The following is a 21,523-nucleotide window of genomic DNA, read 5'->3' as shown; positions in this document are numbered from 1 at the left end:
TCCATGTTTCACCCATACACTGCAATTGGCAATGGCACTGTAATTTGCCGATGGGTTTGTAAATAGCGCATTTTATTATGGGGGAAAATAGCGCATTTCTGCACGCATAAAATGTCTCCAAATGGCCATCCCTGCTTGGACATGGGCAAAAAGCACTATAGTCTACTAAGGGCAGACATTTGTAAAATATTTCATGTTTTCCAAACTCCCAGTAGCATTTGGAATAAAGTGTTTATATGGTACTGTAGATCTATACCGATTCATATGGTATATACCTCTCCAGACCGGAATGAAAATTCATTCGGAATGGGATATTCTATTATTATATTATATTATTATATTATTCTATTGAGGTGTTTACATGAGCATTTTTATTATGATGTCTGGAATGAATCCATTCATTCCGAATGAATTTCTGCATGTAAATGATATGGGGCCACTGTAGCATCACAAAGATGAATGAATTTCTGCATGTAAATGATATGGGGCCACTGTAGCATCACAAAGATGAATGAATTTCTGCATGTAAATGATATGGGGCCACTGTAGCATCACAAAGATGCCAAATGCCACCGCGAGTGGTAGTCGTCTCTTCCTGGTTTTATAGACAGCTGGTGGATGGAAAAGGAAGCTCGCGCGCAGCTTCCACTTCCCGCGGCAGGGGCAAGTGGAAGCTGTCTAAAAACCAGGTGGAGACTCCTGTTCGCAAGCAGCTTTTTGCCACGCCTTGATGCCAGTGTTGTTTTTGGCAGCAAATTTAGATTTTAGTTTTAGTCATAGTCGCAGCGTGACGCGTTGTGATCTGGTAGATCGGCTATTTTCAGCATGCAATCAAGTGTAAAATGACTTATACTGGATCTCTTGTCCACTAGTCCCTTCCTAACATTTTAGTCTAGTTTTCTGTCGAAATTGTCAATACATTTAGTCTTAGTTTTAGTCACCATGGCCTAGTTTTCATGTAGTTTCCATTTACGTTTTCGTCAGTGGAAAAAAGGTAGTCGACGAACATTTTTGCTTAGTTGACACCCATATCTGCCTTGTATTGCACCCTCAACAGGCTCCCAGTGTGCCGGCCTCTTCAGCACCACTGTCCTAGGGGGCTCCTCCAGCGCCCCCAACCTGCAGGACTACGCACGTACACACCGCAAAAAGTTCTCCTCCGGAAATCAGTCCTATCGAGACGGTATGTCATTTTGAGATCCTAGTTTGCTCACCATTTATTAGCCCATAGAGACACACAAGACATTTTGCTTTTGAGTGTTCCATTTTTTGGCAGCTATTTGTATGTTTATTTGAATCATTTTTTGGGGGGCCTTTTTCACTAAGGAAGTGTTTATCTCTCCGTGTAAATGTGTTGTATGTCCAAACCATTTCAGCCCAATGAATGAATGCTCCATTTCTCTCTTGTAAAGTCAATTCCTGATTGGCCGCAACCAGTGTTGTTTTTGGCAGCACATTTTTCTTGTCTTTTGAATAGTTTTCAATTTAGTTTTTGTCACATTTTGGTCACCTGGAATGTGTTAGTGTTAGTCTAGTTTTAGTCGACTAAATGTCATGAGATTTTAGTCAACTAAATCTACAGTTATACGTACAGTCGACCTTGATGCCGTCGAAATGACTGATTTTACACTTGCTGAAAATAGCCGATCTACAAGCCGATCTACAAGCTCACAAAGCTCAGAGCTTGTAGATCTGCTATTTTCAGCATGTAACCAAGCGTAAAATGACTTAAACTGGATCTCTTGTCCACTAGTCCCTTCCTAACATTTTAGTCTAGTGTTTATTTGTCGACAAAATCGTCAATATATTTAGTCTTAGTTTTAGTCATCGTTTTCATGTAGTTTCTATTTAGCTTTCGGCAGTGGACAAAGGTAGTCGACAAACATTTTTCGTCATGGGGGACCCTTGTATGTCCAAAACGGTTGCTTTTCAGGATTCAAATTAAACAAAAAAAAACATAAAAAGGAGAAATATGGACAATGTGAGGTTTCTGCTCGACGTGTGTGTGTGTGTGTGTGTGTGTGTGTGTGTGTGTGTGTGTGTGTGTGTGTGTGTGTGTGTGTGTGTGTGTGTGTGTGTGTGTGTGTGTGTGTGTGTGTGTGTGTGTGTGTGTGTGTGTGTGTGTGTGTGTGTGTGTGTGTGTGTGTGCACTGTACACATCGTTGCTGTGTATGTTTGAGTGTATATATATTACTGTATACAGTAACTTATCAAATCTTATAAATGATTATCGATATATTGTGTTTCATGACTTTTATGGATTTTAAAATGAACGTAACGTAACTGTTATTGTCATAACGTTAATTTTAAATCCATACAATTCATGAAACATAAATCGACAGTCGTTTTCTCTTCTGTTGAATGAAGATGAATTGACCTTGCAGTGCTCAAGAGCAAAGCATGGCCAATCATCACTGCTTCTAACGTCAGAGAATCCTGTACCATATTCTAGCGTTTAAAATCATATGTAGAGACACGTCCCCGTTTTTCCTACCCCATTTCTCACCAGTGAGGGGTGGGAGGGCGAGAGCCCTGTATGCAGATTCAAACACACAACCAACAAACAAACCTTTACAACTGTTTTAGTTGCCTTAGGTTCAAGATCCATAACTTGTAATATGGCTGTTTGTATTCTTTTAGGAAAAATATAAAAAGATACTCATGGAAAGGCTATATAATTTCATATTGACCCTATAAACAATTTAGTATAATTTATGTAAGGTTTTGCCCACTCAAATGGTACCTCGTCAGATAATCCCCACATAGCCTACAACAACTTCCGTGAACTGTCTGACTTCACTGTAGTAGCCTTTTCATAAATTATATTTGTACGTATAGGCTGTCTGCTGTCGTGAAAGTTTATAGGTAGAGAAATTCAAAGTTTCAGTAGTAGTAGTTGTTGTGAATTAGCAAACTGGACCTTTGTACTGAATGTTGTTTCCTTCATCCTCGTGCTGCGCTTCTGTTTTCGCTGAAGTTTTCCCGTCCCGTTGTCCTTCCAAGTTCCACAGACGACCCCTTCAGCCCCTCTCACCCCTCACTGGTGTGAAATTGGGTAGGAAAAACTGTAGTGGATAAGGGCCCTGAGGTTTTCTACCCAGGTTTTGCTGCTCTGATAGCATCATAACACACAGTTAACACTCAAACTTTGTTTTAACCCCAAAGGTCCCCATACCCGTCAGATGGCGAGTTGTACGGTTTATATATATATATATATATATATCTTTTTTTTTCTTTTCTTTTTTTATATTCTTTATTTACCCAGGGAAGTAGCTGAGCACAGGTGCTCATTTTCAGCAACGCCCTGCACATAGAAACACACACACACACACACACATTAAAACCTGGGAGCTGACCAGTACAACCACAGTCTTATACTGTTGGCCACTAAGCAGTTGGGGGTTCAGTGCCTTGCTCAAGGGCACTTCAGCTGTGTTGGGTGAGTGATGACAATCACTTCCCCACCCAGATTGTTCCTGCCCGTCCGGGGAATCGAACCGGCAACCTTTCGGCAACAAGGGTGCTCCTCTAACCCTTAGGCCACCGCTGCCCCAAGCAGTCGAAGCTCAACACTAACCTTTCGTGCCGCCCAGGCTCCCATCATAATGATCAATGCGCGCCCACCCCATAAGGATCCACTCATTGTCGCTTCTTTGCGGCTCGTTTTCTCAGAAAAATTGTTTTAAGTCCAATCCGCCCAACGTTCAGATGTAAATAGTGATTTCTGATCGCATGGCGCCCGACATATTACTGCTTGTGGTGAAAACTAAGACATCTCGCTGTGTTGGGATGTGTGCCCCGGAAGTAGTTGGCGCAAATTCACAGATATTGCCTGGCTCACGTGAACACCAGGGGGCGCTGAAAGTGTTAGAAACTCTTCTGTTACCTGATCTTCTCCATCGTTACGTTAACTTCTCATGTTTGTTGCATCATCCAGTGTTAATGTGCCAATTTGTGTTCAGAATGTGTTCGCCACCAGACTATCCCATACACATCCCCGATACGTTGTGTTAGTTAACCCATTCTGGGCGGTAACCCCTTTTGGTGTTAGCATTATGTTATGCTTTAGCTATTGAAAAATAGCAGATCTACAAGCTCATAGCGCGCCACCGAGTGGCGCGCTACGAGCTTGTAGGTCTGCTATTTTTGAAAATTTGAAGAACGACTGACATATAAACATAGCTTTTTCAGAAAACTGTCAGGATGTAGAAGACATTTTTAGAATCTGATCTCAGGTCAAAATGGGTTAAGCAAGGCAAGCTTACCTAAGCTCTGTTAAAAAAGAAAAAGGGCAGGTACAAAAGCAGGTGCATTGCAAAGAAAAGCAAGGCACCTTTGTACCACAATTTAAAACGATAACGTACATTTGGTTAGCTTGAATGCTTTGGGGAGATGGTATAGTATCCGTGAAGCCTTCAGTGCTTTGGGGAGATAGTATAGTATCCATGAAGCCTTCAATGCTTTGGGGAGATAGTATAGTATCCATGAAGCCTTCAATGCTTTGGGGAGATAGTATAGTATCCATGAAGCCTTCAATGCTTTGGGGAGATAGTATAGTATCCATGAAGCCTTCAGTGCTTTGAGGAGATAGTATAGTATCCATGAAGCCTTCAATGCTTTGGGGAGATAGTATAGTATCCATGAAGCCTTCAATGCTTTGGGGAGATAGTATAGTATCCATGAAGCCTTCAGTGCTTTGGGGAGATAGTATAGTATCCGTGAAGCCTTCAGTGCTTTGGGGAGATAGTATAGTATCCGTGAAGCCTTCAATGCTTTGGGGAGATAGTATAGTATCCATGAAGCCTTCAGTGCTTTGGGGAGATAGTATAGTATCCGTGAAGCCTTCAATGCTTTGGGGAGATAGTATAGTATCCGTGAAGCCTTCAGTGCTTTGGGGAGATAGTATAGTATCCGTGAAGCCTTCAGTGCTTTGGGGAGATAGTATAGTATCCGTGAAGCCTTCAGTGCTTTGGGGAGATAGTATAGTATCCGTGAAGCCTTCATAAATGCTTTGGGGAGATAGTATAGTATCCGTGAAGCCTTCAATGCTTTGGGGAGATAGTATAGTATCCGTGAAGCCTTCGTAAATATTCTATCAAATGACTTTTTGCCAGCCAGTGTTGTTTTTGGCAGCAAATTTAGATTTTAGTTTTAGTCATAGTCTCTTGAATAGTTTTCCATTTTAGTTTTAGTCACCTGGAATGTCTTAGTGTTAGTCTAGTTTTAGTCTACTAAATATCATAGGATTTTAGTCGACTAAATCTACAGTTTATTAGACTAAATCTACAGTTGATTTAGTCGACTAAAATGTATTTTGGCAACCAAGTGTAAGATTACTTATACTGGATTTCTTCTCCACTAGTCCTTTCCTAACATTTTAGTCTAGTTTTTATTTGTTGACAAAATTGTCAGTATATTTAGTCTTAGTTTTAGTCATAATAGCTTAGTTTTCATTTAGTTTCCATTTAGTTTTCGTCAGTGGAAAATTGGAGTCGACAAACATCTTTCGTCGTAGTTTTAGTCGACAAAAACAACACTGTTGCCAGCAGATAGCTGAGCTATATTCACACCCACAGTTCAGCATTAATTAAATGTAATGGAAACATCCTACAGTAGTTTTAACATTGTGTCTGTTGTCATGTTGTCCACTAGGTGTCAGTGTGTTATCATGCAGACATTTTGAGCCTGTTGGTTGTCATCGTCCATCATTTCAAATGTGTCCCTCTGGTACTGTAGTCCCTGTAGTGACATTTGTATGGTGATATGTTTGGCGTTTGTGTTTGAATGCGTGCTGTTCTGTGAATGTATATTGTTTGGCCATGTGTTTGTCTGCTAGTTATCTTGATGTCAGTTCCAGTTTAAAGTCTCGACCACTGGTGGAAGTTAGTGACTGAATAGTCTACGGTACTTTTGTGCAACTCGGTAGTGGTTAAGACCCATGTGGGGAACAGAGGCAACCATTAAGACCCATGTGGGGAACAGAGGCAACCATGGTAATCACGCTTGTTTTTTTTGTTGCTTTTGTTTTTACATTCACCTATTTTGTATCTCCAAAATCAGAATCATCACCAAAACCTCTATCATTGTCATCTCATTTTGTCAATGAGTCAGATTTAATGTAATCACATCTGGGAGAGTTGGTGCCTCTACGCTAATTGCGTACCCATAGATTGGCTATTTTCGGTGCGCGCCACTCTGGGCGGGAACCCCTTTTGGTGTTTTAAGTATTATGTTATACTTTAGCTATTGAAAAATAGAAGATCTACAAGCTCATAGCCGCGCTATGAGCTTGTAGATCTGCTATTTGGGGGGGCTCCATGGAACAACATATGTTCAGATGGGGGTCCGCGGCCAAATACAGATCATTCTGGGGGTCCTTGACATGAAATATTGAGCACCACTGATATAGAAACGTAGGTGTTTGTCACGAAAATTGTCAGGATTTAGAAGACATTTTTATAATATTGACGTCAGGCCTAAATGGGGCAACTCTTGCTGCCTCCAGGCCAAACAGTCCCCGTTGTTTTGTAGCTACACACAACGGAACGCCACACTTCAACACTTCCTCTTTAGATCGCCCACTTTGTTGAATGTACCTTTCTGATCTTAGCACCGTTGCGTGCGTTCCATAACATAGGAATAGCAGGCAGGAGAGACAGTTGTACTGGTCCAGCAGCCACTGTGACACATGGTAACACCAGTGAACTTTTTTTATTTCCTCAGAGTTGTTGTCTATGCCGGCAGTAAAACGATTTTCTGTGTCGTTTGCAAACCATCCGACTAATGGTACGTCTGCTTCTTTCAAGTATCCTTCCTCCTCTTTCACCTCCCTCTGTCTTGTATGCCTTAACACTTTCTATATGATTTCTCGTGGTTACACTACCATGGCCCCTCCAGCATTCCTGCTTTTCAGTCTCTTTATTTTTTGTCTTTATTTCCCCCCCCCCATGCACTTGGATTCTTAAGGCTAATTCATATTTCATCGTGCGACACGTTGTGCCGCTCAACAAAAATGGCATATTTTAATTTAAACTGATTGTGTACGTCGCTGTTTGTTGGCGTCTGGCCTTATAGTCGTTTAAGTCGGAAATTATTTTTTTTGTCGAGCCACGCTCATCAGAAGTGTTGTGTGACGAAATACCAATTAGCCTTCACTTGTCTTAACACTGCCTGGCATTCTGTTTGTAACCAGGGTTCCCACCGTTCATGGAATAGGATGGAGTTTAAAGACCTTTACAAAGCCTTCACTTTATGAGGAATCTGCTTGGAATGTTTTTTTTGTTTCGTCCATTTTGTTTTACGCATTGCATTTACTTAGCTGCTTAGTGCACAGTGGCTACTTCTTTCCCATAACAAGGCGATTCAAGTTTACTACATAATTCTGAATGTTTTCTTTTTTGTTGTTTTCAAAGTACTGCTTAAGAATGACCTCTATATATATATATATATATATATATATACTGTATATCAAGTAGGAGGAAATAAATCTAAATGTTTTGCTTTGCCGTAAGCTGAGGCTGGGATACCAGTTTGGACTTGTAGTAAGAATTAGATTTCCCCTAAAAACTATTTTGGTCTTTTAAAAAAAATGGATGGGATAAATGTATCAGTATGCAATTTAATTATTGGACGAAGGGTGGGAACCCTGTGTAACATACTGGCATAAATTTGTAAATTTGTCTCCATCACCCACTAATGGAGTATTCTTGGGTGGATAGATGTGCGCATACATAATATCATCTCAGATGTATGCATATGAACCATCTTTACTGCATATTTAAATCCATCAGTGAGAACACCACCACAGCAGCACACCCATGTTAACCCTTCCCTGTTTGAAGTCAATCCTAATCTATTAGAACAGTGGTTTGCAACCCCTTTTGTGTCAAGGCCCATTATTTATTGGGCATTTGAGCCACGGACCACCATTCGATTAGATCTAGCCTCTCAGACTTTGAACTTTGAATATTTTGTTGGCAAACGATCAAAATAACAATTATTCTACATTCTCTAACCGTGTAGACTTCTTGTAAATGAAGTAATGCAGATGTTTAACAATAATGTAACTCTTGAGAGCGTGAAATGAAACCAAATGGACCCGTACGGGGTTTCATTGTACGCTTTCAAGAGCTAAAAATCTCTAGGGGTCCATTTGGTTACAACTCTCCGTCATTTAGCTGGCGACCACCTGGAACAACCCTCAAGGACCACTGGTTGAGAACCACTGTATTAGAAGGACAACAGCCGTGCTGACCGAGGACTCTCACCGTATAGAACTGTTTGATCATTTGAACCACTTCAGACCTATTAGCTCTATGCTTTTATGAGGAATAGCATAACTAGCTGAATTACAAGCTCACACAACAATGCATCGCATAACATTGTGAGCTTGTAGATCGATTGTTTTCGCTATTATTTTTGGTAGATTAAAAAAAAAAAAAGGGGGACACCAAGTCAAAGTGGCTAATAACTGAATAAATGCTTTCTGTCATACTGTCTTGATAAAACAGGGAAAGGGTTAAAGCATTGTTTGTCCATTCACCTACAGTAGGCTCTGTCTGTCATGAACTGGAATGAATGTGAAAAAATATTTCCTTTTTTTTTTTGTAAAAGGCATATATATTATGCTTTAATGCTTCTTCAACATTTTCAGTTCAAACAAAGGGCAATTGTTGAAGTTAGTAAGTGAATTGCCATTTCTGTTATGTTTTGAGACGACAGTATCATGTCTGCCAATGAGTAACAGGATGTTTCTAATGCTTTTATTGATTCCTGTTCACCATAATATGTATAGTTGGAGGGGTTTTATAGCTGTGTGTTGAACCTAAAGGTTATTAAGCTCATTTATACTTTGACACATTTTTCTTTTTCTCAGGAAAAAAAGTTATTTTCAGAAAAAAGTTGAAATTAGGCTTGAGGCAACCCCTGTTTCTTTGCTTCCATCTTCTTTCAAGTTCTCCTGGAAGGTTGGCCTGCTCTGACACCTTCTTTAGCCTTGGCGTCCAATGGAATGGTTCCAAAAGGCATGCATGAGCGATGATGGCTGATCCCATGATGGTGCATTTTGTGGATTGAATGAGACATGGGCAGTTCTTTTGCAGATATTATGGAAACACCTGTTGCTTCTTTGTTCTTTGCTGTGTTGGGATTCGTGTGTGTGTGTGTTTTTCTTTTTTCACCCAGCGTTTGATCCTTTTCACCCAGCAGTCCAGTTGAATGCAGCTATGAGAGCTGTCACAATGAGCAGAGTCAGGAACTCTGTATGACTCAGCTGTCACAATGAGCAGAGTCAGGAACTCTGTATGACTCAGCAAATATAAAAGCCAATACATCCAATGGCTCCTGACCATCCCCCAAAATGCTCTTAAGGAGATTATTAACCTACCCTGTTATATATTTTTCCCCATTAATATTAGGAATAGTACCACAAAGTCACATGGTCTTAAATGATATGACGCACAGCATCCTCCTCATTGTGATTCATATCATTCGTTCTAGGAGGTGATGTATTTCCATCTTGGTGGTGGACTTTGACAGGTATGCCAGCTATAAAGGTCATGTGTCTAAAGCGCCCCGACGTCGCCTGAAACGGTCCACTTGAAATGGATTTTTTAAGGCGTGGCAACAAGCATCCTGTGAACGACTAACACAGTTTGTCGCTGTTTTTGGATTGGAGCGTAAGGGGCAGCGATACTCTGGGTTACAGACAGTACGTAGTGTACTGTACTGCAGTATATGTACAGTAGAGCGTGGAGAATGTGTTCACATATCTCACACTCACTCCTCTGCAGAGTCTCTCTGTGTCACATCGTACAAAGTGGAAATTTTGAGGCTCCCCATTTTGTTTCGTTTAGCCCTAGATACTGCGGACGGAGGCCGTGGAGGAGCGACGTGTCATGGTCTGTACCACAGTGTGGCTCTGGCTTTTTGCTTGTGGCAGAGAATGTGTTGCAGAGGGTGCTGGTTGTATTTGGGGGAAGATTGCAGTGAACAGTGTTTTCTTTGAATGTGTCCATTTATTTATTTATTCGGCATCTGGTGGGTTTGGCCTGAACGTATTGGAACATGCTGTTTGATAGCTGGGGATGGGGACTAGCTGTGGGCTGCTTTTCTTGACTTTCCCTCCTCCCGCCTCTCACTCACTCACACACACTGTACGCACGCACGCACTCACGCACACACATACACTGCTCTGTCCAAAATGACAGGTCCTCTCCTGCTACCCCACCCCACACCTCTTCCCCTCGTCTCTATCATACCTTATCTCAACAAGTTCCCTCCCATCTTGCCATCAGCTTATAATAATCTATTGCAGTGGTTCTCAAACATTAAAAAAAAATAATAATTCAAAGACCCCCCCCATATAACTCGTGAGAGTGTACAACAGGAACCAAAATATGGACCAGAGTCCATTTTTGGTTCAATGTGTACACTTCTCAGTGACAGACCCTGTAAAGATGATCCATTTATAGACCCTCAATGAACCATGAGGGTCCCTGGAGGCCCACTTTGAGAACCACTGATCTACTGGCCCCTCACAACAACAACATCATCATCATCATCCTATTTCTCCAGCCAGCGTATGTCTTCTATCTCTTCATCTCTTTTGCACCTCCTCTCTTCCTCCATCACCTCCTCCTCCACTGCTCTGTCCTTCCTTCCTCGCTCTCCCTCTTCTCCCCTAGAGCCCCTGGAAGAGCACCACGTGGCCCAGCTGTTGAGGCGTTTCTCCACAGACCTCAGCCTGGGCGGGGGGCACGGGCAGCTCTCGCTGGACGGGGCGCTGGCCCACCACCTCCACCAGTGCTCCTACCACCTCCGCCTCTTCCGAAACTGGCTCATCTCCGGCCAGGACCCTCTAGAGTACCTCTACGGTCAGCCCCCTTCCCCCCCCACCCACCCCCCCCCCCCCCCCCCCCCCCTGGCCCTCCCTCCCGCCGCTCCCTCCATAACCGTCTTGCCTTCAAGCGCCTTTTCAGAAAGAAAAAAAAAGAAAACCCCCACTGCTGCTCCTGGTTTTTATAGTTTGGACTGTGCTTCTGCTGCGGGTTGATTCCTATATCTGCTTTGCATTTGATATTTCTGCATGCTTGCCTTGCCTGATACTTTGGTTATACAGGTTGGAGTTTCGTTAATCCTTTTTTTTTTTAGCTTTTCGGAGAAGTTGCGTAGCTCTAGTGTTTGACGTTCGTTCCAACACTACGGTGTCTGCCCCTACTACTAATATTTTTTAACACTTTTTGTGTTTTATTCATAGATTTACGCCCTACTTTAATCGATCGTACTAAACTACAGCATCACAAAAGCATCCAAAGTAGCAGATCCGCAAGCTCCAAGCGTGGCGTAAAGAGACACATTTTGAGCTTGTAGATTTTTACTATTTATGAATCTGAGGAACAGCTAGGTAGTTAGTTATTAGTTAGGCAATTTCCCAGGGGAGATTGAAACTAACTTTCCTAGAAAAGCACAGCATTTTATTTATTTTTTAACTTTTGCGAGTCATCCATTCACCTGGGGCTGTAATCTGCCCGCATGCACCTTTTCTCCTCTTTCTTTCTGTCATAAACACTCATATATATACTCATTACTACTCACCCCCACAGCTCCATGACGATGCCATATAGCTGCTACATTCTGTGTTCCCCTGCGCACTCTTTTCTCATGGGTTCATACTGCGAAGATAGATAGATATATTGTCGTTTTCCTGATGATGGAACCTTTTGTTGGATGTAAAATCAGTATGCGGTAATTCAGATGGAAACCATTTGTCTCCCGACCTTCCAATCCTTTCATTTATGGTCGCTCGTGTCTCACTCCTACTGTAACATAGCAGATCTACAAGGTCATCCGCGACACATTTGGGATCGGTTAGATTAGGCATTTTCAGTGCACAACGCCGTCGGTTTGGTCTGAACTAGGCTTTAGCCAGGGAAGATGGAAATGTCTCTATACAGTACCGAGTGCTCCTAATAGTGTGAATGTGGTTTGCTCTCCTAACATACCCTAACTGGCATGTGATGTTTGCTTGTGTTTTTGTAACCCACTACACGCATCTTGAGTGGCTTTGCAAAGTATAATCCGCTTCTAATTTCTTTTTTTTTGGCTCCGAAATAGGGCTGCACAATTATGGCTAAATTATTTTCACGTTTCACAATTATTAATAACATCTACTGTTAACAAAGACTTTTGTTGGAAAAAAACACAACATTATTTTCTTAATGTCTTTGTAGTTCATTATGCTTATCGTTGTAATATCTTTGGTTAAATGATATAGTATGTAAAGGCCGCTGTGATTTTATTGTAACAGGGAGCCTGCTGAATGAGGAGATGGGTTTGTAGTTCTGGTTATTAACCTCTTAAACCCTCTATACTTAATGAAACAGACCTGAGTTGGCTCTGTACTTCTACGCCAAATCTCTTAACCGATCAACGCTCGGGTGTTTGTAGATCGGCTATTTCTGGCGAATGTTCCAGCCAGAGTAGGGGGTTCAACCCTTGAGTACTGGTGGTGAGGAGACAACAATGTGTTTGAAGGAATCGCCATGTTTCATGATTACGTCATTGTGAAACATAAAAATGGATGAATTGTGCAGCCCTACACTGAGGCATGGTTTGATGTTTTGTGGCCATAAACAGCTCTTGGTGGTACATGTGACATTTGCATGTACAGTAATATTTAACTAACAGGAGGAAGAACTGCCTTTCAGTAAACCTATTGGACCTTTGCTGTGGGCAGAGACAAGCTTTGACTGCATTATGGTGCTGTGACAGCCCGCCGTGTGTGATGGTGTTTGGTTTGACTAGAAAGGGCTGCTTGATGAAAGACAAAACGGTATGTTTGGGAGATCTGCTTGCCTTTGCAAATACCGAAGCTTGACGCGTTCGAGGCTTAGGCTTACTGGAGTGAGGTGTGCACACCCGCTAGCCTTTGATAATATGGTTTTAAGAGGGGACATCTAGTGTGCTTTTGTGCCTGTGTGGAGTTGAAACCATAGCAGGGGCTGGCAGGGATCCACAAATGCGGCTAGCAATTTTGTGAAAGTCTTGTCATGTTTTTTTTAATTTTTTCAGCAGTTCCCAAGTGGTTCTATAAGGTGAGATTGTAGATGGGGGGGGGGGGGGGGGGGGGGGCTACTGTAAAGAGGTCCTTCTGTACAGGATCAGACACCGCACTGTGTGATGGGTGGCATTTGGGCATAAGATTCTTCCTGTTTCTCCATGCTGTATAAAGACCAGCTTTATCTTAACTGAGGGCTGGTGGGCCTGTTGCTTTCTCCTCTGCTGCAGGCTTCGAGGGCTGTTCCATGGTGCCCTCCATCTATCCCCTGGAGACCCTGCACAACTCGCTATCGCTCAAAAAGGTCTCCGACTTCCTCACTGACGTGTGCGCCAACGCAGGCGACGCACACGCCAGGACGACACGAGGTAGGGAAGCTGGCACCAAAAAAAAAGGTGAACCTTGGAGCGCCGATCAAGCAATGCCCGAGTGCTAGACCACCCATTACCAATGTTTTTTGACCAATGTTTTTGCCAAATAGCTCACAGTGTGACACAATGCGATGCGTTGTGAACTTTTATATTGCCTAATTATCGATCTACAAGCTTTATAATGACATGTTATGTTATAATCAGGTTGAAGGTGTCTAAAGACGGGACACATCGGCTGCATAATAGCCATTACCCACCATTACAGCACTCGCTGAGCTCTGGATTTTAACGAGTGTTGCCTGGTCTTCCCTACAGCTCTCTCTGCCATGTTTGACAGCCAGAACCAGCCGTCCGTGGACTCGTTCATGCCCCAGAGAGTCCTCTCATCCTCCTGCTCCCTCCGATCGCGCACCGATAGACCACCTTGGTGTAAGTCTCATCACAGGCATTTCCAGACTCACCTCAATCGTATTTATGTATGTACTTTTTCATGTAACGCACCCCCTAGCACTAGCATGACTGAAGTAAAATGAGAAACAAGTAGCATGTGCTTAAATTCATATTTAGAAAATGTTTTAGATGTCAAAGATTTCTGAGATGATAGAATGGTGATGGATGATGATGGTCATGGAAGGGGAACCTTCTGAAAGCTTCATGGGCAAAGATAATAAACTTCAAAATAAAATAAAAACACTCAAAATGACCTCTCAGACAGGCTAGTGCTAGAGGGTGTTCACGCACCACAAGGGGAGCACGCACGCACGCACCACAGTTTGGGAACCCCTTGCTCTGTGTGACCATGTGTTCCTGTCCCTGCAGACAGCAGCGGTCCGTCCAGCACAGTGTCCAGTGCAGGGCCGTCCTCTCCCACCACCACCGCCGACACGTCGCCGCGTTTCAGCTTCACCCCGCAGAGCAGCGAAGACCACGGCTGCTCCTCCTCCCAGCCGGCGCCTCCTCCTGCCTCTTCGCACGTGCCCGATCCGTCGTACTGCTGCCCTGACGTCTCTGCCCCGAGCAGCTCCTTCGAAAACACGCAGGCTCCCGAGGGCCGCGAGGACCCCACAGCCTGCCGATGGCCCACCAGCTATAGACGCGGGCAGGAGGAGCCTCAGAACGACGGCGCGACGATGGAGGCCCGCTGTGTGGAGGCCAGTCTGCGGATACCCTGCTCGACACTGGCCGAGCTGTCCCTGGGCCGCATGGAGGGCTACTGCGGCCCGCCCAGCTCTCTCCCCGTGCTGCTGGAGCTCAGGGAGAGCGGCAGCGAGGCGGGCTCCAGCTCTCAGACCCCCCAGTCGCCCGAGGGGCCCGACGAGTTGTTCTTTGACACGCAGGAGTTTGTGGAGCTGTGCGGGGAGGAGGGCAGCCCGGACAGCCCGCCGCCCAATTCCGGAACGCCACTGGAGATGGGAGCCAATCACAGGGCAGAGCTCTAGGTGCTATAATAGGGCCTGTGGACGTGCACTGCCCGCAGTGCCCGGGAACCTGGAACAACTAACAGAGAATCAAAGGCAAGCACTTTCTACAAGTCTACATATTTCACGGCAAAAAAGGTCCTCTGGTTAATTGGTTCCTCGTGACGCGAATAACGTTTTTTTCTGCGCTGAATTGTGGGCCGCGAGGCGTTGCGGTGCCAGGAAGTGGACTGGGCAGGGTCTTTTGGAACCGACTGAACGGTACCGAGTCACGGTTCGGCGCCTCAAAGCTACTGCTTTCTCTAGCGTACAGCTCGCTGTAAGTCCGCTCTGGTGTAGAACGGTAGTTCTTCTAAAGTGATTCCATACATAGTGCACCAGTGACACCACTAGAGCCAGTTCAGCTGCCCTGTACACTTTTGTTATGCAGAGTGAGAGCCACTTGTTATAAAGTGATGCTTTACCGTTATATTTTCTTTTAGATTATTGTATGTCGCTAATGCTCCTCTGCTATTTTTGCACCTTGACGTCCAGTGCAGTTGGACAGTAACCTCCGGTGTCTTTCTAGGCTAATGCCCTCTCATAATGCCCTCTCATAATGCCCTCTCATGGACTTCTAACCCTGAAAACAAGCTCCATGCCGTGTAGAACAGGGTTTCTCAACCCGTGGGTCGCGACCCCTCGGGGGGTCGCCAAATTAGTTTTTCACGATTTTTCAAAAATAGCAGACCTACAAGCTCGTAGCGCGCCACTCGGTGGCGCGCTATGAGCTTGTAGATCTGCTATTTTTCAATAGCAAAATTATAACAATGCTTAAAACACCAAAAGGGGTTCCCGCCCAAAATGGTTTAAGGTTATTGTAGCAGTCAATTTATATTGGGGGTCGGGAGGGGGCGGGGCGGGGGTCCCGAGACATTGCCAAAGCATTTCCGGGGGTCCCCGGCCAAAAACGTTGAGAACCCCTGGTGTAGAATAGATGGGAGTCATGAACCTCATGGCTTTCTCTTCAGGCCCAACAACATTAGTGGTGTGTGGCAGTAAACGATTTATCCCAGCAACACGAGGGCAGACCATCTTGAATCCTGTGCTTTATAGTGGGAGACAATGACTTTTATGCTGCTTTTGTGCGATTAGGAAGTGACTGCAAAAACAAGTCAGAATTACGTGATGCGAGTCCGTTTATTAGCAATTACACCATTTCTGACTGAAATGTACTGATTGGCCTTTCGTTTGATTTCTTTTGCTTTGCCGTTGCAAGCATGTGGTTTAGAGAGTGCTTCTGTGGTGCTGCATGTTTACAATCTGCCATGGCCATGTTTTAATTTGGTAAGGGTAAGAACTGTTGAATCACAACAGGTCAAGCCCTAGTACTGCCAGTAAAGAAAATAAAAGAGAAAAAAAATTAAAGAATATTAGTATTCCCAGGTTAACCATTATGTGCACTGCTTACTGCCAAAGTCCTTAAGTCTCATCTATATTTTAACAGAAAGAATCATTAGGAAGATATAAGTATAATATTTAATGTGAAATTGCCTCTGGGAAATGCTTGGTCATATTTTGTTTTTCTTTTTGATGCTGTCAATCAGGTAGGTCTGACATTGTATCATAGCTACTGTACTGTATATTTTTCTAAAAGGTCATGTGATTGTTGTGTTAGGCGAAAAAGATGATCAACACTTTTATGACTAAACAAAACGACTGGGGCATTTTAGATCATTTTCATGGAGTTTTATTGTGGCGAAACACAATAGCAAATACCGCAGTTTTGTAGCAACGGCCATGTGAGTGGGCAGTCAGTCACACTGAAAACTCTTCAGTGCTTATTTAACGAGTGTAAAATGCTCCCTAGAAGGTAGGGCCGGGCAATATATGATATATCTATATTATTTTTATATGGTTATATAAGACTCGATATAGTGTTTCCCTAGTTTTAATCACTTAAGCCCTATTTTACAACATTTCCAAAAATGGCATAAATAGCCAATCTATTGCTATTTTAGCTGTTAGAGCAGGGGTTCTCAACCCGTGGGTCGCGACCCCTCGGGGGGTCGCCAAATTATTTTAGGGGGTCCCCAAATTACTTAAAAAAAAATATATATATATATATATTTATTTTTTTTCACGATTTTTCAAAAATAGCAGACCTACAAGCTCATAGCGCGCCACTCGGTGGCGCGCTATGAGCTTGTAGATCTGCTATTTTTAAATAGCTAAATTATAACAATGCTTAAAACACCAAAAGGGGTTCCCGCCCAAAAACGTTGAGAACCCCTGTGTTAGAGAGAGAGGTAGAGAGAATGTTTATTTTATTTTATATTATTGTCCCAATATTGATAGGTTATTTGGTGAAAAATGCTGTGACATTAGATTTTGTCCATGTCACATGTCCCTACTATAACGGAGAAAGAGTTACATTAAAGTCATACTGTGTAACTTTTCTCACAACTTATTTTTGATATTATCTTTCAATGGTATTTTTAATGTGTTTTTGACAACTTCTCTTCACGCTCTTGTTTGTGTAACGAGTGTCTGCCCCCGAATCGACACTCGCACCAAATGACAACACCAGGAATGTATTTACTTATTTACTATTTGAATAATAATAACTTGAATAATTGAATAATAACTTGAATAAATACTGTTTCTGACACTGTTGTTTCCCCAAATATCCTCAAAGCAAAGACCCTGCAGCACTTGTTTTTCACGTGGTACTTCTGCGGTTTTGTTTCGAGCTGAATTGTGGGAATCACAGTTGTAAAGCGGACCATAGACGGACCAGAGGTGTTGCCAAAAAGACCACTAAACTGATTGTTACTCAGTATGACTTTAACATGTTAGGCTCTTGGTGTGTACTGTGTGCACAATGAACAGCTGAAATGAGATTATTTTATTTAATCACCGTTTTTGCTTTCTTGTGTCCCATCTGTGAAAATCCACAGTAATGAAGTTAACCGCTGTTGATGTTGCTGTAATCGATGACAACTCGGATACCCTGTCTGTCACCCCCGTCATTGAAATTGTATCTGTACCGAGTCGTGTGTCAAATGTCTTGATTCCATGTCTACTGTGACACGTGGGTTTGTGTAGTGGTGGGGGATGCTGTGCAACAATATGCTCAAAACAAAAAGCTATTTTGATTTGTGAGACCCACCCTCGTGTAAAGAACAAGAGGGAAATCAATAGATAGGCTTCTTAGTATTGTAATAAATGCCTCCCTACTCGTCTGCTGCAGTAGCAATTGAAAGCTTTGTGAATTGAAGTGCACTTGGGAGTACATTTGGAAATGTCCATTTGATTTCAGCCCCACTAAAACAGAAAATTGAATTAGCATAAAACACGTCCTTGCTTTACTGTATGCGTATTCAACCACTCTATGCAGTTCTCTATAACTTTATGATGATATTAATAAAAATGTCCTCTGGAATGATCTGATTGTATGTATGTTTTATTCTAGGGTCACTTTTGGTGTTTTAGTTATACTATAGCTATTGAAAATGTAGCACAAATCTTTGAATATAATTATTTCAGAGCGAACGTTTTTAACTTAAATCTTTGCTTCTGCGGGAGGGGGGGGGGGGGTCCCTGGAACAACATATTTTCAGACGGGTCAACGGCCAATTACATATAGTTTTTGGGGGTCCTTCACATGAAAATGTTTGAGCACCACTGACATAGAACACGGAATCATTGGACTTGCTGTATCCTTATCTCTTCCTTTTCTCTTGTGTCTGTTTGTCTCTCCGGCGTTGCAGTCATATTAGTTGAGACACCATCCCCAGATATGCAGAATGAGATCCCAAACCCCAAGTCGGTGCATCATCGATGTCTGACATCATAGGTTGTCAATCGTCGAAAATCTTCTCTTACAACAGCTAAGAGTTGTAGGAGTGATCTACTCCTGCGGTGCCTGCTGGCCTAGGCGGTCCAGGCGCATACCACGTATAGGCGCATGCCTGACAGCGTGTCGCGGGTTCGAGTCCCGACACGACGACCTTTGCTGCGTGTCATTCCCTGTCTCTCTCCCTGTTTCCTGGCTCTCCAAGGAAGATTAGAGAAGGAAGTGACATGGTCAGGTGACTCCCATGACACTTTCATGGGAGCCAAATCTCGCACCGGAAGTTACATGAATACAAAGCAGTAAATGGAGCAAGCTTGACCAGCTCATAACAAACATTATTTATGAACCATTGACTCGAGACCTGTGTCATGTAATAGGCTCAGGCATATAAAAGAAGACTTATCACAGTTTGTTTTCTAATCACTTCCTTTCCCATGTGCACAGTACATCATTTTATTTGAGGATTTATCGTTTCTGTTCCGGGGGTATCGTGAGATTTGGCTGCCAGACAGGAAACGGTGGACAGTCTCGCGATAGGCACGTTCAGAAACGTACTTTTTGCTCTTTAGATACCTCTATAAAATTACACACTGTACATATCGAAAAGCAACACAGCAGACACTAATGTGTTATAATATAACAGACAAGACATATTATGTCTTCTGTTATTGGCCAGAGGCGATTACTTTACAAAATATCTCAGTCATTCAGAAATGGAGTTGGAACAACTGAGGTTCGGGAGGTTTGGCCAAGCAGAAGACAACCAAGCACAACCCACCTGCCACTGCCAACTCCACCCTTGCCAACCACTCACCCACCTCCAACCAGCCTGGCCACTCCTACCTCACCTATCACCAGGGGTATTTAAACGCAAGTTTAAAAAATGGCAGCGTGCTAGTTTCCAGTAACCCTCCCTTTTCTCTTCTACTCCTATCTTCTCTGCAGGTTCCAGAGGGGGTTTCTACACCATCACACAGGCTCTTGCCTCGACCCCTAAGCCAAAGTATCTGGGTCCACGCCCCCCTCGAACCCCTAATCCCACTGTCGCACCTAAGCCGCACACTTCACGCTTGCGTGAGGTGGCGACCTTAGATGATCAAACCGGCCTATGGTCCCATATTGTATTTTTCTGTTTTCTTCTTCTTCTTCCACCGAAAATTTAAGTTCTGGCTTAACTGTGCAGTCGGTTTTCGCGAAACTTGGCAATATTCTAGAGGCTATAGCACTCAATTGAAAATGCTAACTTTCATTTTTCTTATTGCTTGGCCCTGTTTTATCGTTGGTTACATCTTAAATGTTTGGAAACTTTTTAATATTTTTTAATATGTTTGTTTTTACATAAATCTTATCTTCTGGGCGTCCCTGGCACAAAACCTTTTCAGATGGGGGTCTGCGGCCAAATACATTATTAGTATAAATTTGGGGGTCCGTGGAATTAAAACTGTGGCACCCTGCTGGGGCTGTCGATGGGGCCTCTCTGGAGGGTCCTGGTATGTATACAACGTCCTGGTATGTATACAACACCCAATACAGTGGAAGGAGGAGGAGGAGGGGAGGGAATGGTTAGAGGAGGCAACAGCAGAGAGGACATCATTTGGAAGACAGTGACTGTCTGAAGAAGAGACTACACCGACTCAGAGATATGAGACACTGCTGGCATCCTAAACGTAAGATCACTTTAACCTTGTGTTCATTGTTCATTATTACAATAGTTGTCGTTTTCAGAAGTATGTTGAGAAGTGTTTAAAATAGTGTCCCCCCCTCGTTTGGGTCTCGAGGTAAATTATTTGGGAACCACTGGTATAAAATGTTTCGTCATTCTACTGCAGCTTCGGCTTTTGGTTGTTGAGATTTTATCCATTTTGGCACTTTTAAATGACGGAAAAAATACACTCTATTCTATTTTTGATGTCCTATCCAGCTTTTAGTGTGTGTAAACACAAACTTTGTCCCAACACAAACATTAAATGCCATTGATAATGAATGGCCATTTTTACGTCATATAGTGTAAACACAAACATTAAAAGTTGGACATGATGATGTAAGATGATAAGAGCGCCCTTCACTTCACACGGGATGTAGTTTTTACTAGAATGGCTTCACACACAGCTGTGCAGCACTGCTGGACTTAAATCTTTACTGTCTTTACCAGAAAAGAGAAAAACAGTAATAGATACAGTAGCCTACATAGATCTAAATGTAGGTGGTATAGAACTAGCCTATTACACAAAATTTTACATTTAATTAATTTATCCTTCAATTTATTGTCATCTCCTCCTTCAATTGTTACTCTGTGTACGTGAATTCATAGAAAACAAAAACATATGTTCTCTGTCCTATACAGCATGTGTTGACTGAAAATGGGAGAATCCAACATTCAGTTTCAAGCTGTACAGCCTCTGAAATTCTGTGGTATTAGTAATCCAAATGTTTTCAAGTAAAAAAGGAGATAAGATAAAAACAAAAAAGACCCTGTTTCAATAAGGTCCCTTGTTCTTATTGATTTTTGCTGTACCGGGTTGTGGGGCAGCGACCTGCTTTGGTTCCTTGCTCCCTGCAGAAGCTAAATTGAGCCATTTAGAAGCTGGTTCTGTCTAGAGACTTCGACTCAGCAATAATCCATCCATAAATCTTCACAACGAAGTGCGGTACAGAGACTGCTCCGATTCTCCAGCTGATCTTCTATATCCTCCCCTCACTCGTGAACAAGACATGTGTTGAGATATGTCTCATTCCCTACCTGTCCTGAACTGCACAATCCATCGTTTGCCTGCTGAGAACCATGGCCTCAGATTTGGAGATGCTGATCCTAGTCCCCCGGCTAATTTATTTCTATCAG

At 43.0% G+C, this 21,523-nt stretch overlaps 1 protein-coding gene and 1 long non-coding RNA gene across 5 annotated transcripts in view; one reads left to right on the top strand and one right to left on the bottom strand.

The window, feature by feature from the left end:
* The window catches only part of LOC306920506 (inositol hexakisphosphate and diphosphoinositol-pentakisphosphate kinase 2-like), a 68,081-nt gene extending 51,801 nt beyond the window's left edge, over positions 1–16,280 (top strand). Inside the window, exons 27-32 of one of the 4 annotated variants that reach the window (XM_079497300.1) lie at positions 1,058–1,183; positions 6,724–6,786; positions 10,686–10,874; positions 13,288–13,425; positions 13,744–13,857; positions 14,248–16,280. In XM_079497300.1, coding sequence (XP_079353426.1) covers positions 1,058–1,183; positions 6,724–6,786; positions 10,686–10,874; positions 13,288–13,425; positions 13,744–13,857; positions 14,248–14,867 — 1,250 coding nt within the window. In that variant the 3' untranslated portion in view covers positions 14,868–16,280. The remainder of the gene's footprint in view (positions 1–1,057; positions 1,184–6,723; positions 6,787–10,685; positions 10,875–13,287; positions 13,426–13,743; positions 13,858–14,247) is intronic. The other 3 variants (XM_079497301.1, XM_079497302.1, XM_079497303.1) reach the window with 3 other exon arrangements.
* A 211-nt stretch (positions 16,281–16,491) lies between these two features.
* Positions 16,492–18,267, bottom strand: LOC306920511. Its single transcript, XR_013789667.1, has 2 exons — positions 17,116–18,267; positions 16,492–16,846 (listed from the first exon to the last, which is right to left on the bottom strand). It is a non-coding gene; the product is annotated as an uncharacterized lncRNA (long non-coding RNA).
* Between the last annotated feature and the right edge of the window lie 3,256 nt (positions 18,268–21,523).

This window comes from Electrona antarctica, assembly GCF_951216825.1.
Source record: "Electrona antarctica genome assembly, chromosome: 3".
Lineage (NCBI taxonomy): Eukaryota > Metazoa > Chordata > Actinopteri > Myctophiformes > Myctophidae > Electrona > Electrona antarctica.
Note: the sequence above shows the minus strand (reverse complement) of the source record. Positions and strands in the feature narration are given on the sequence as shown.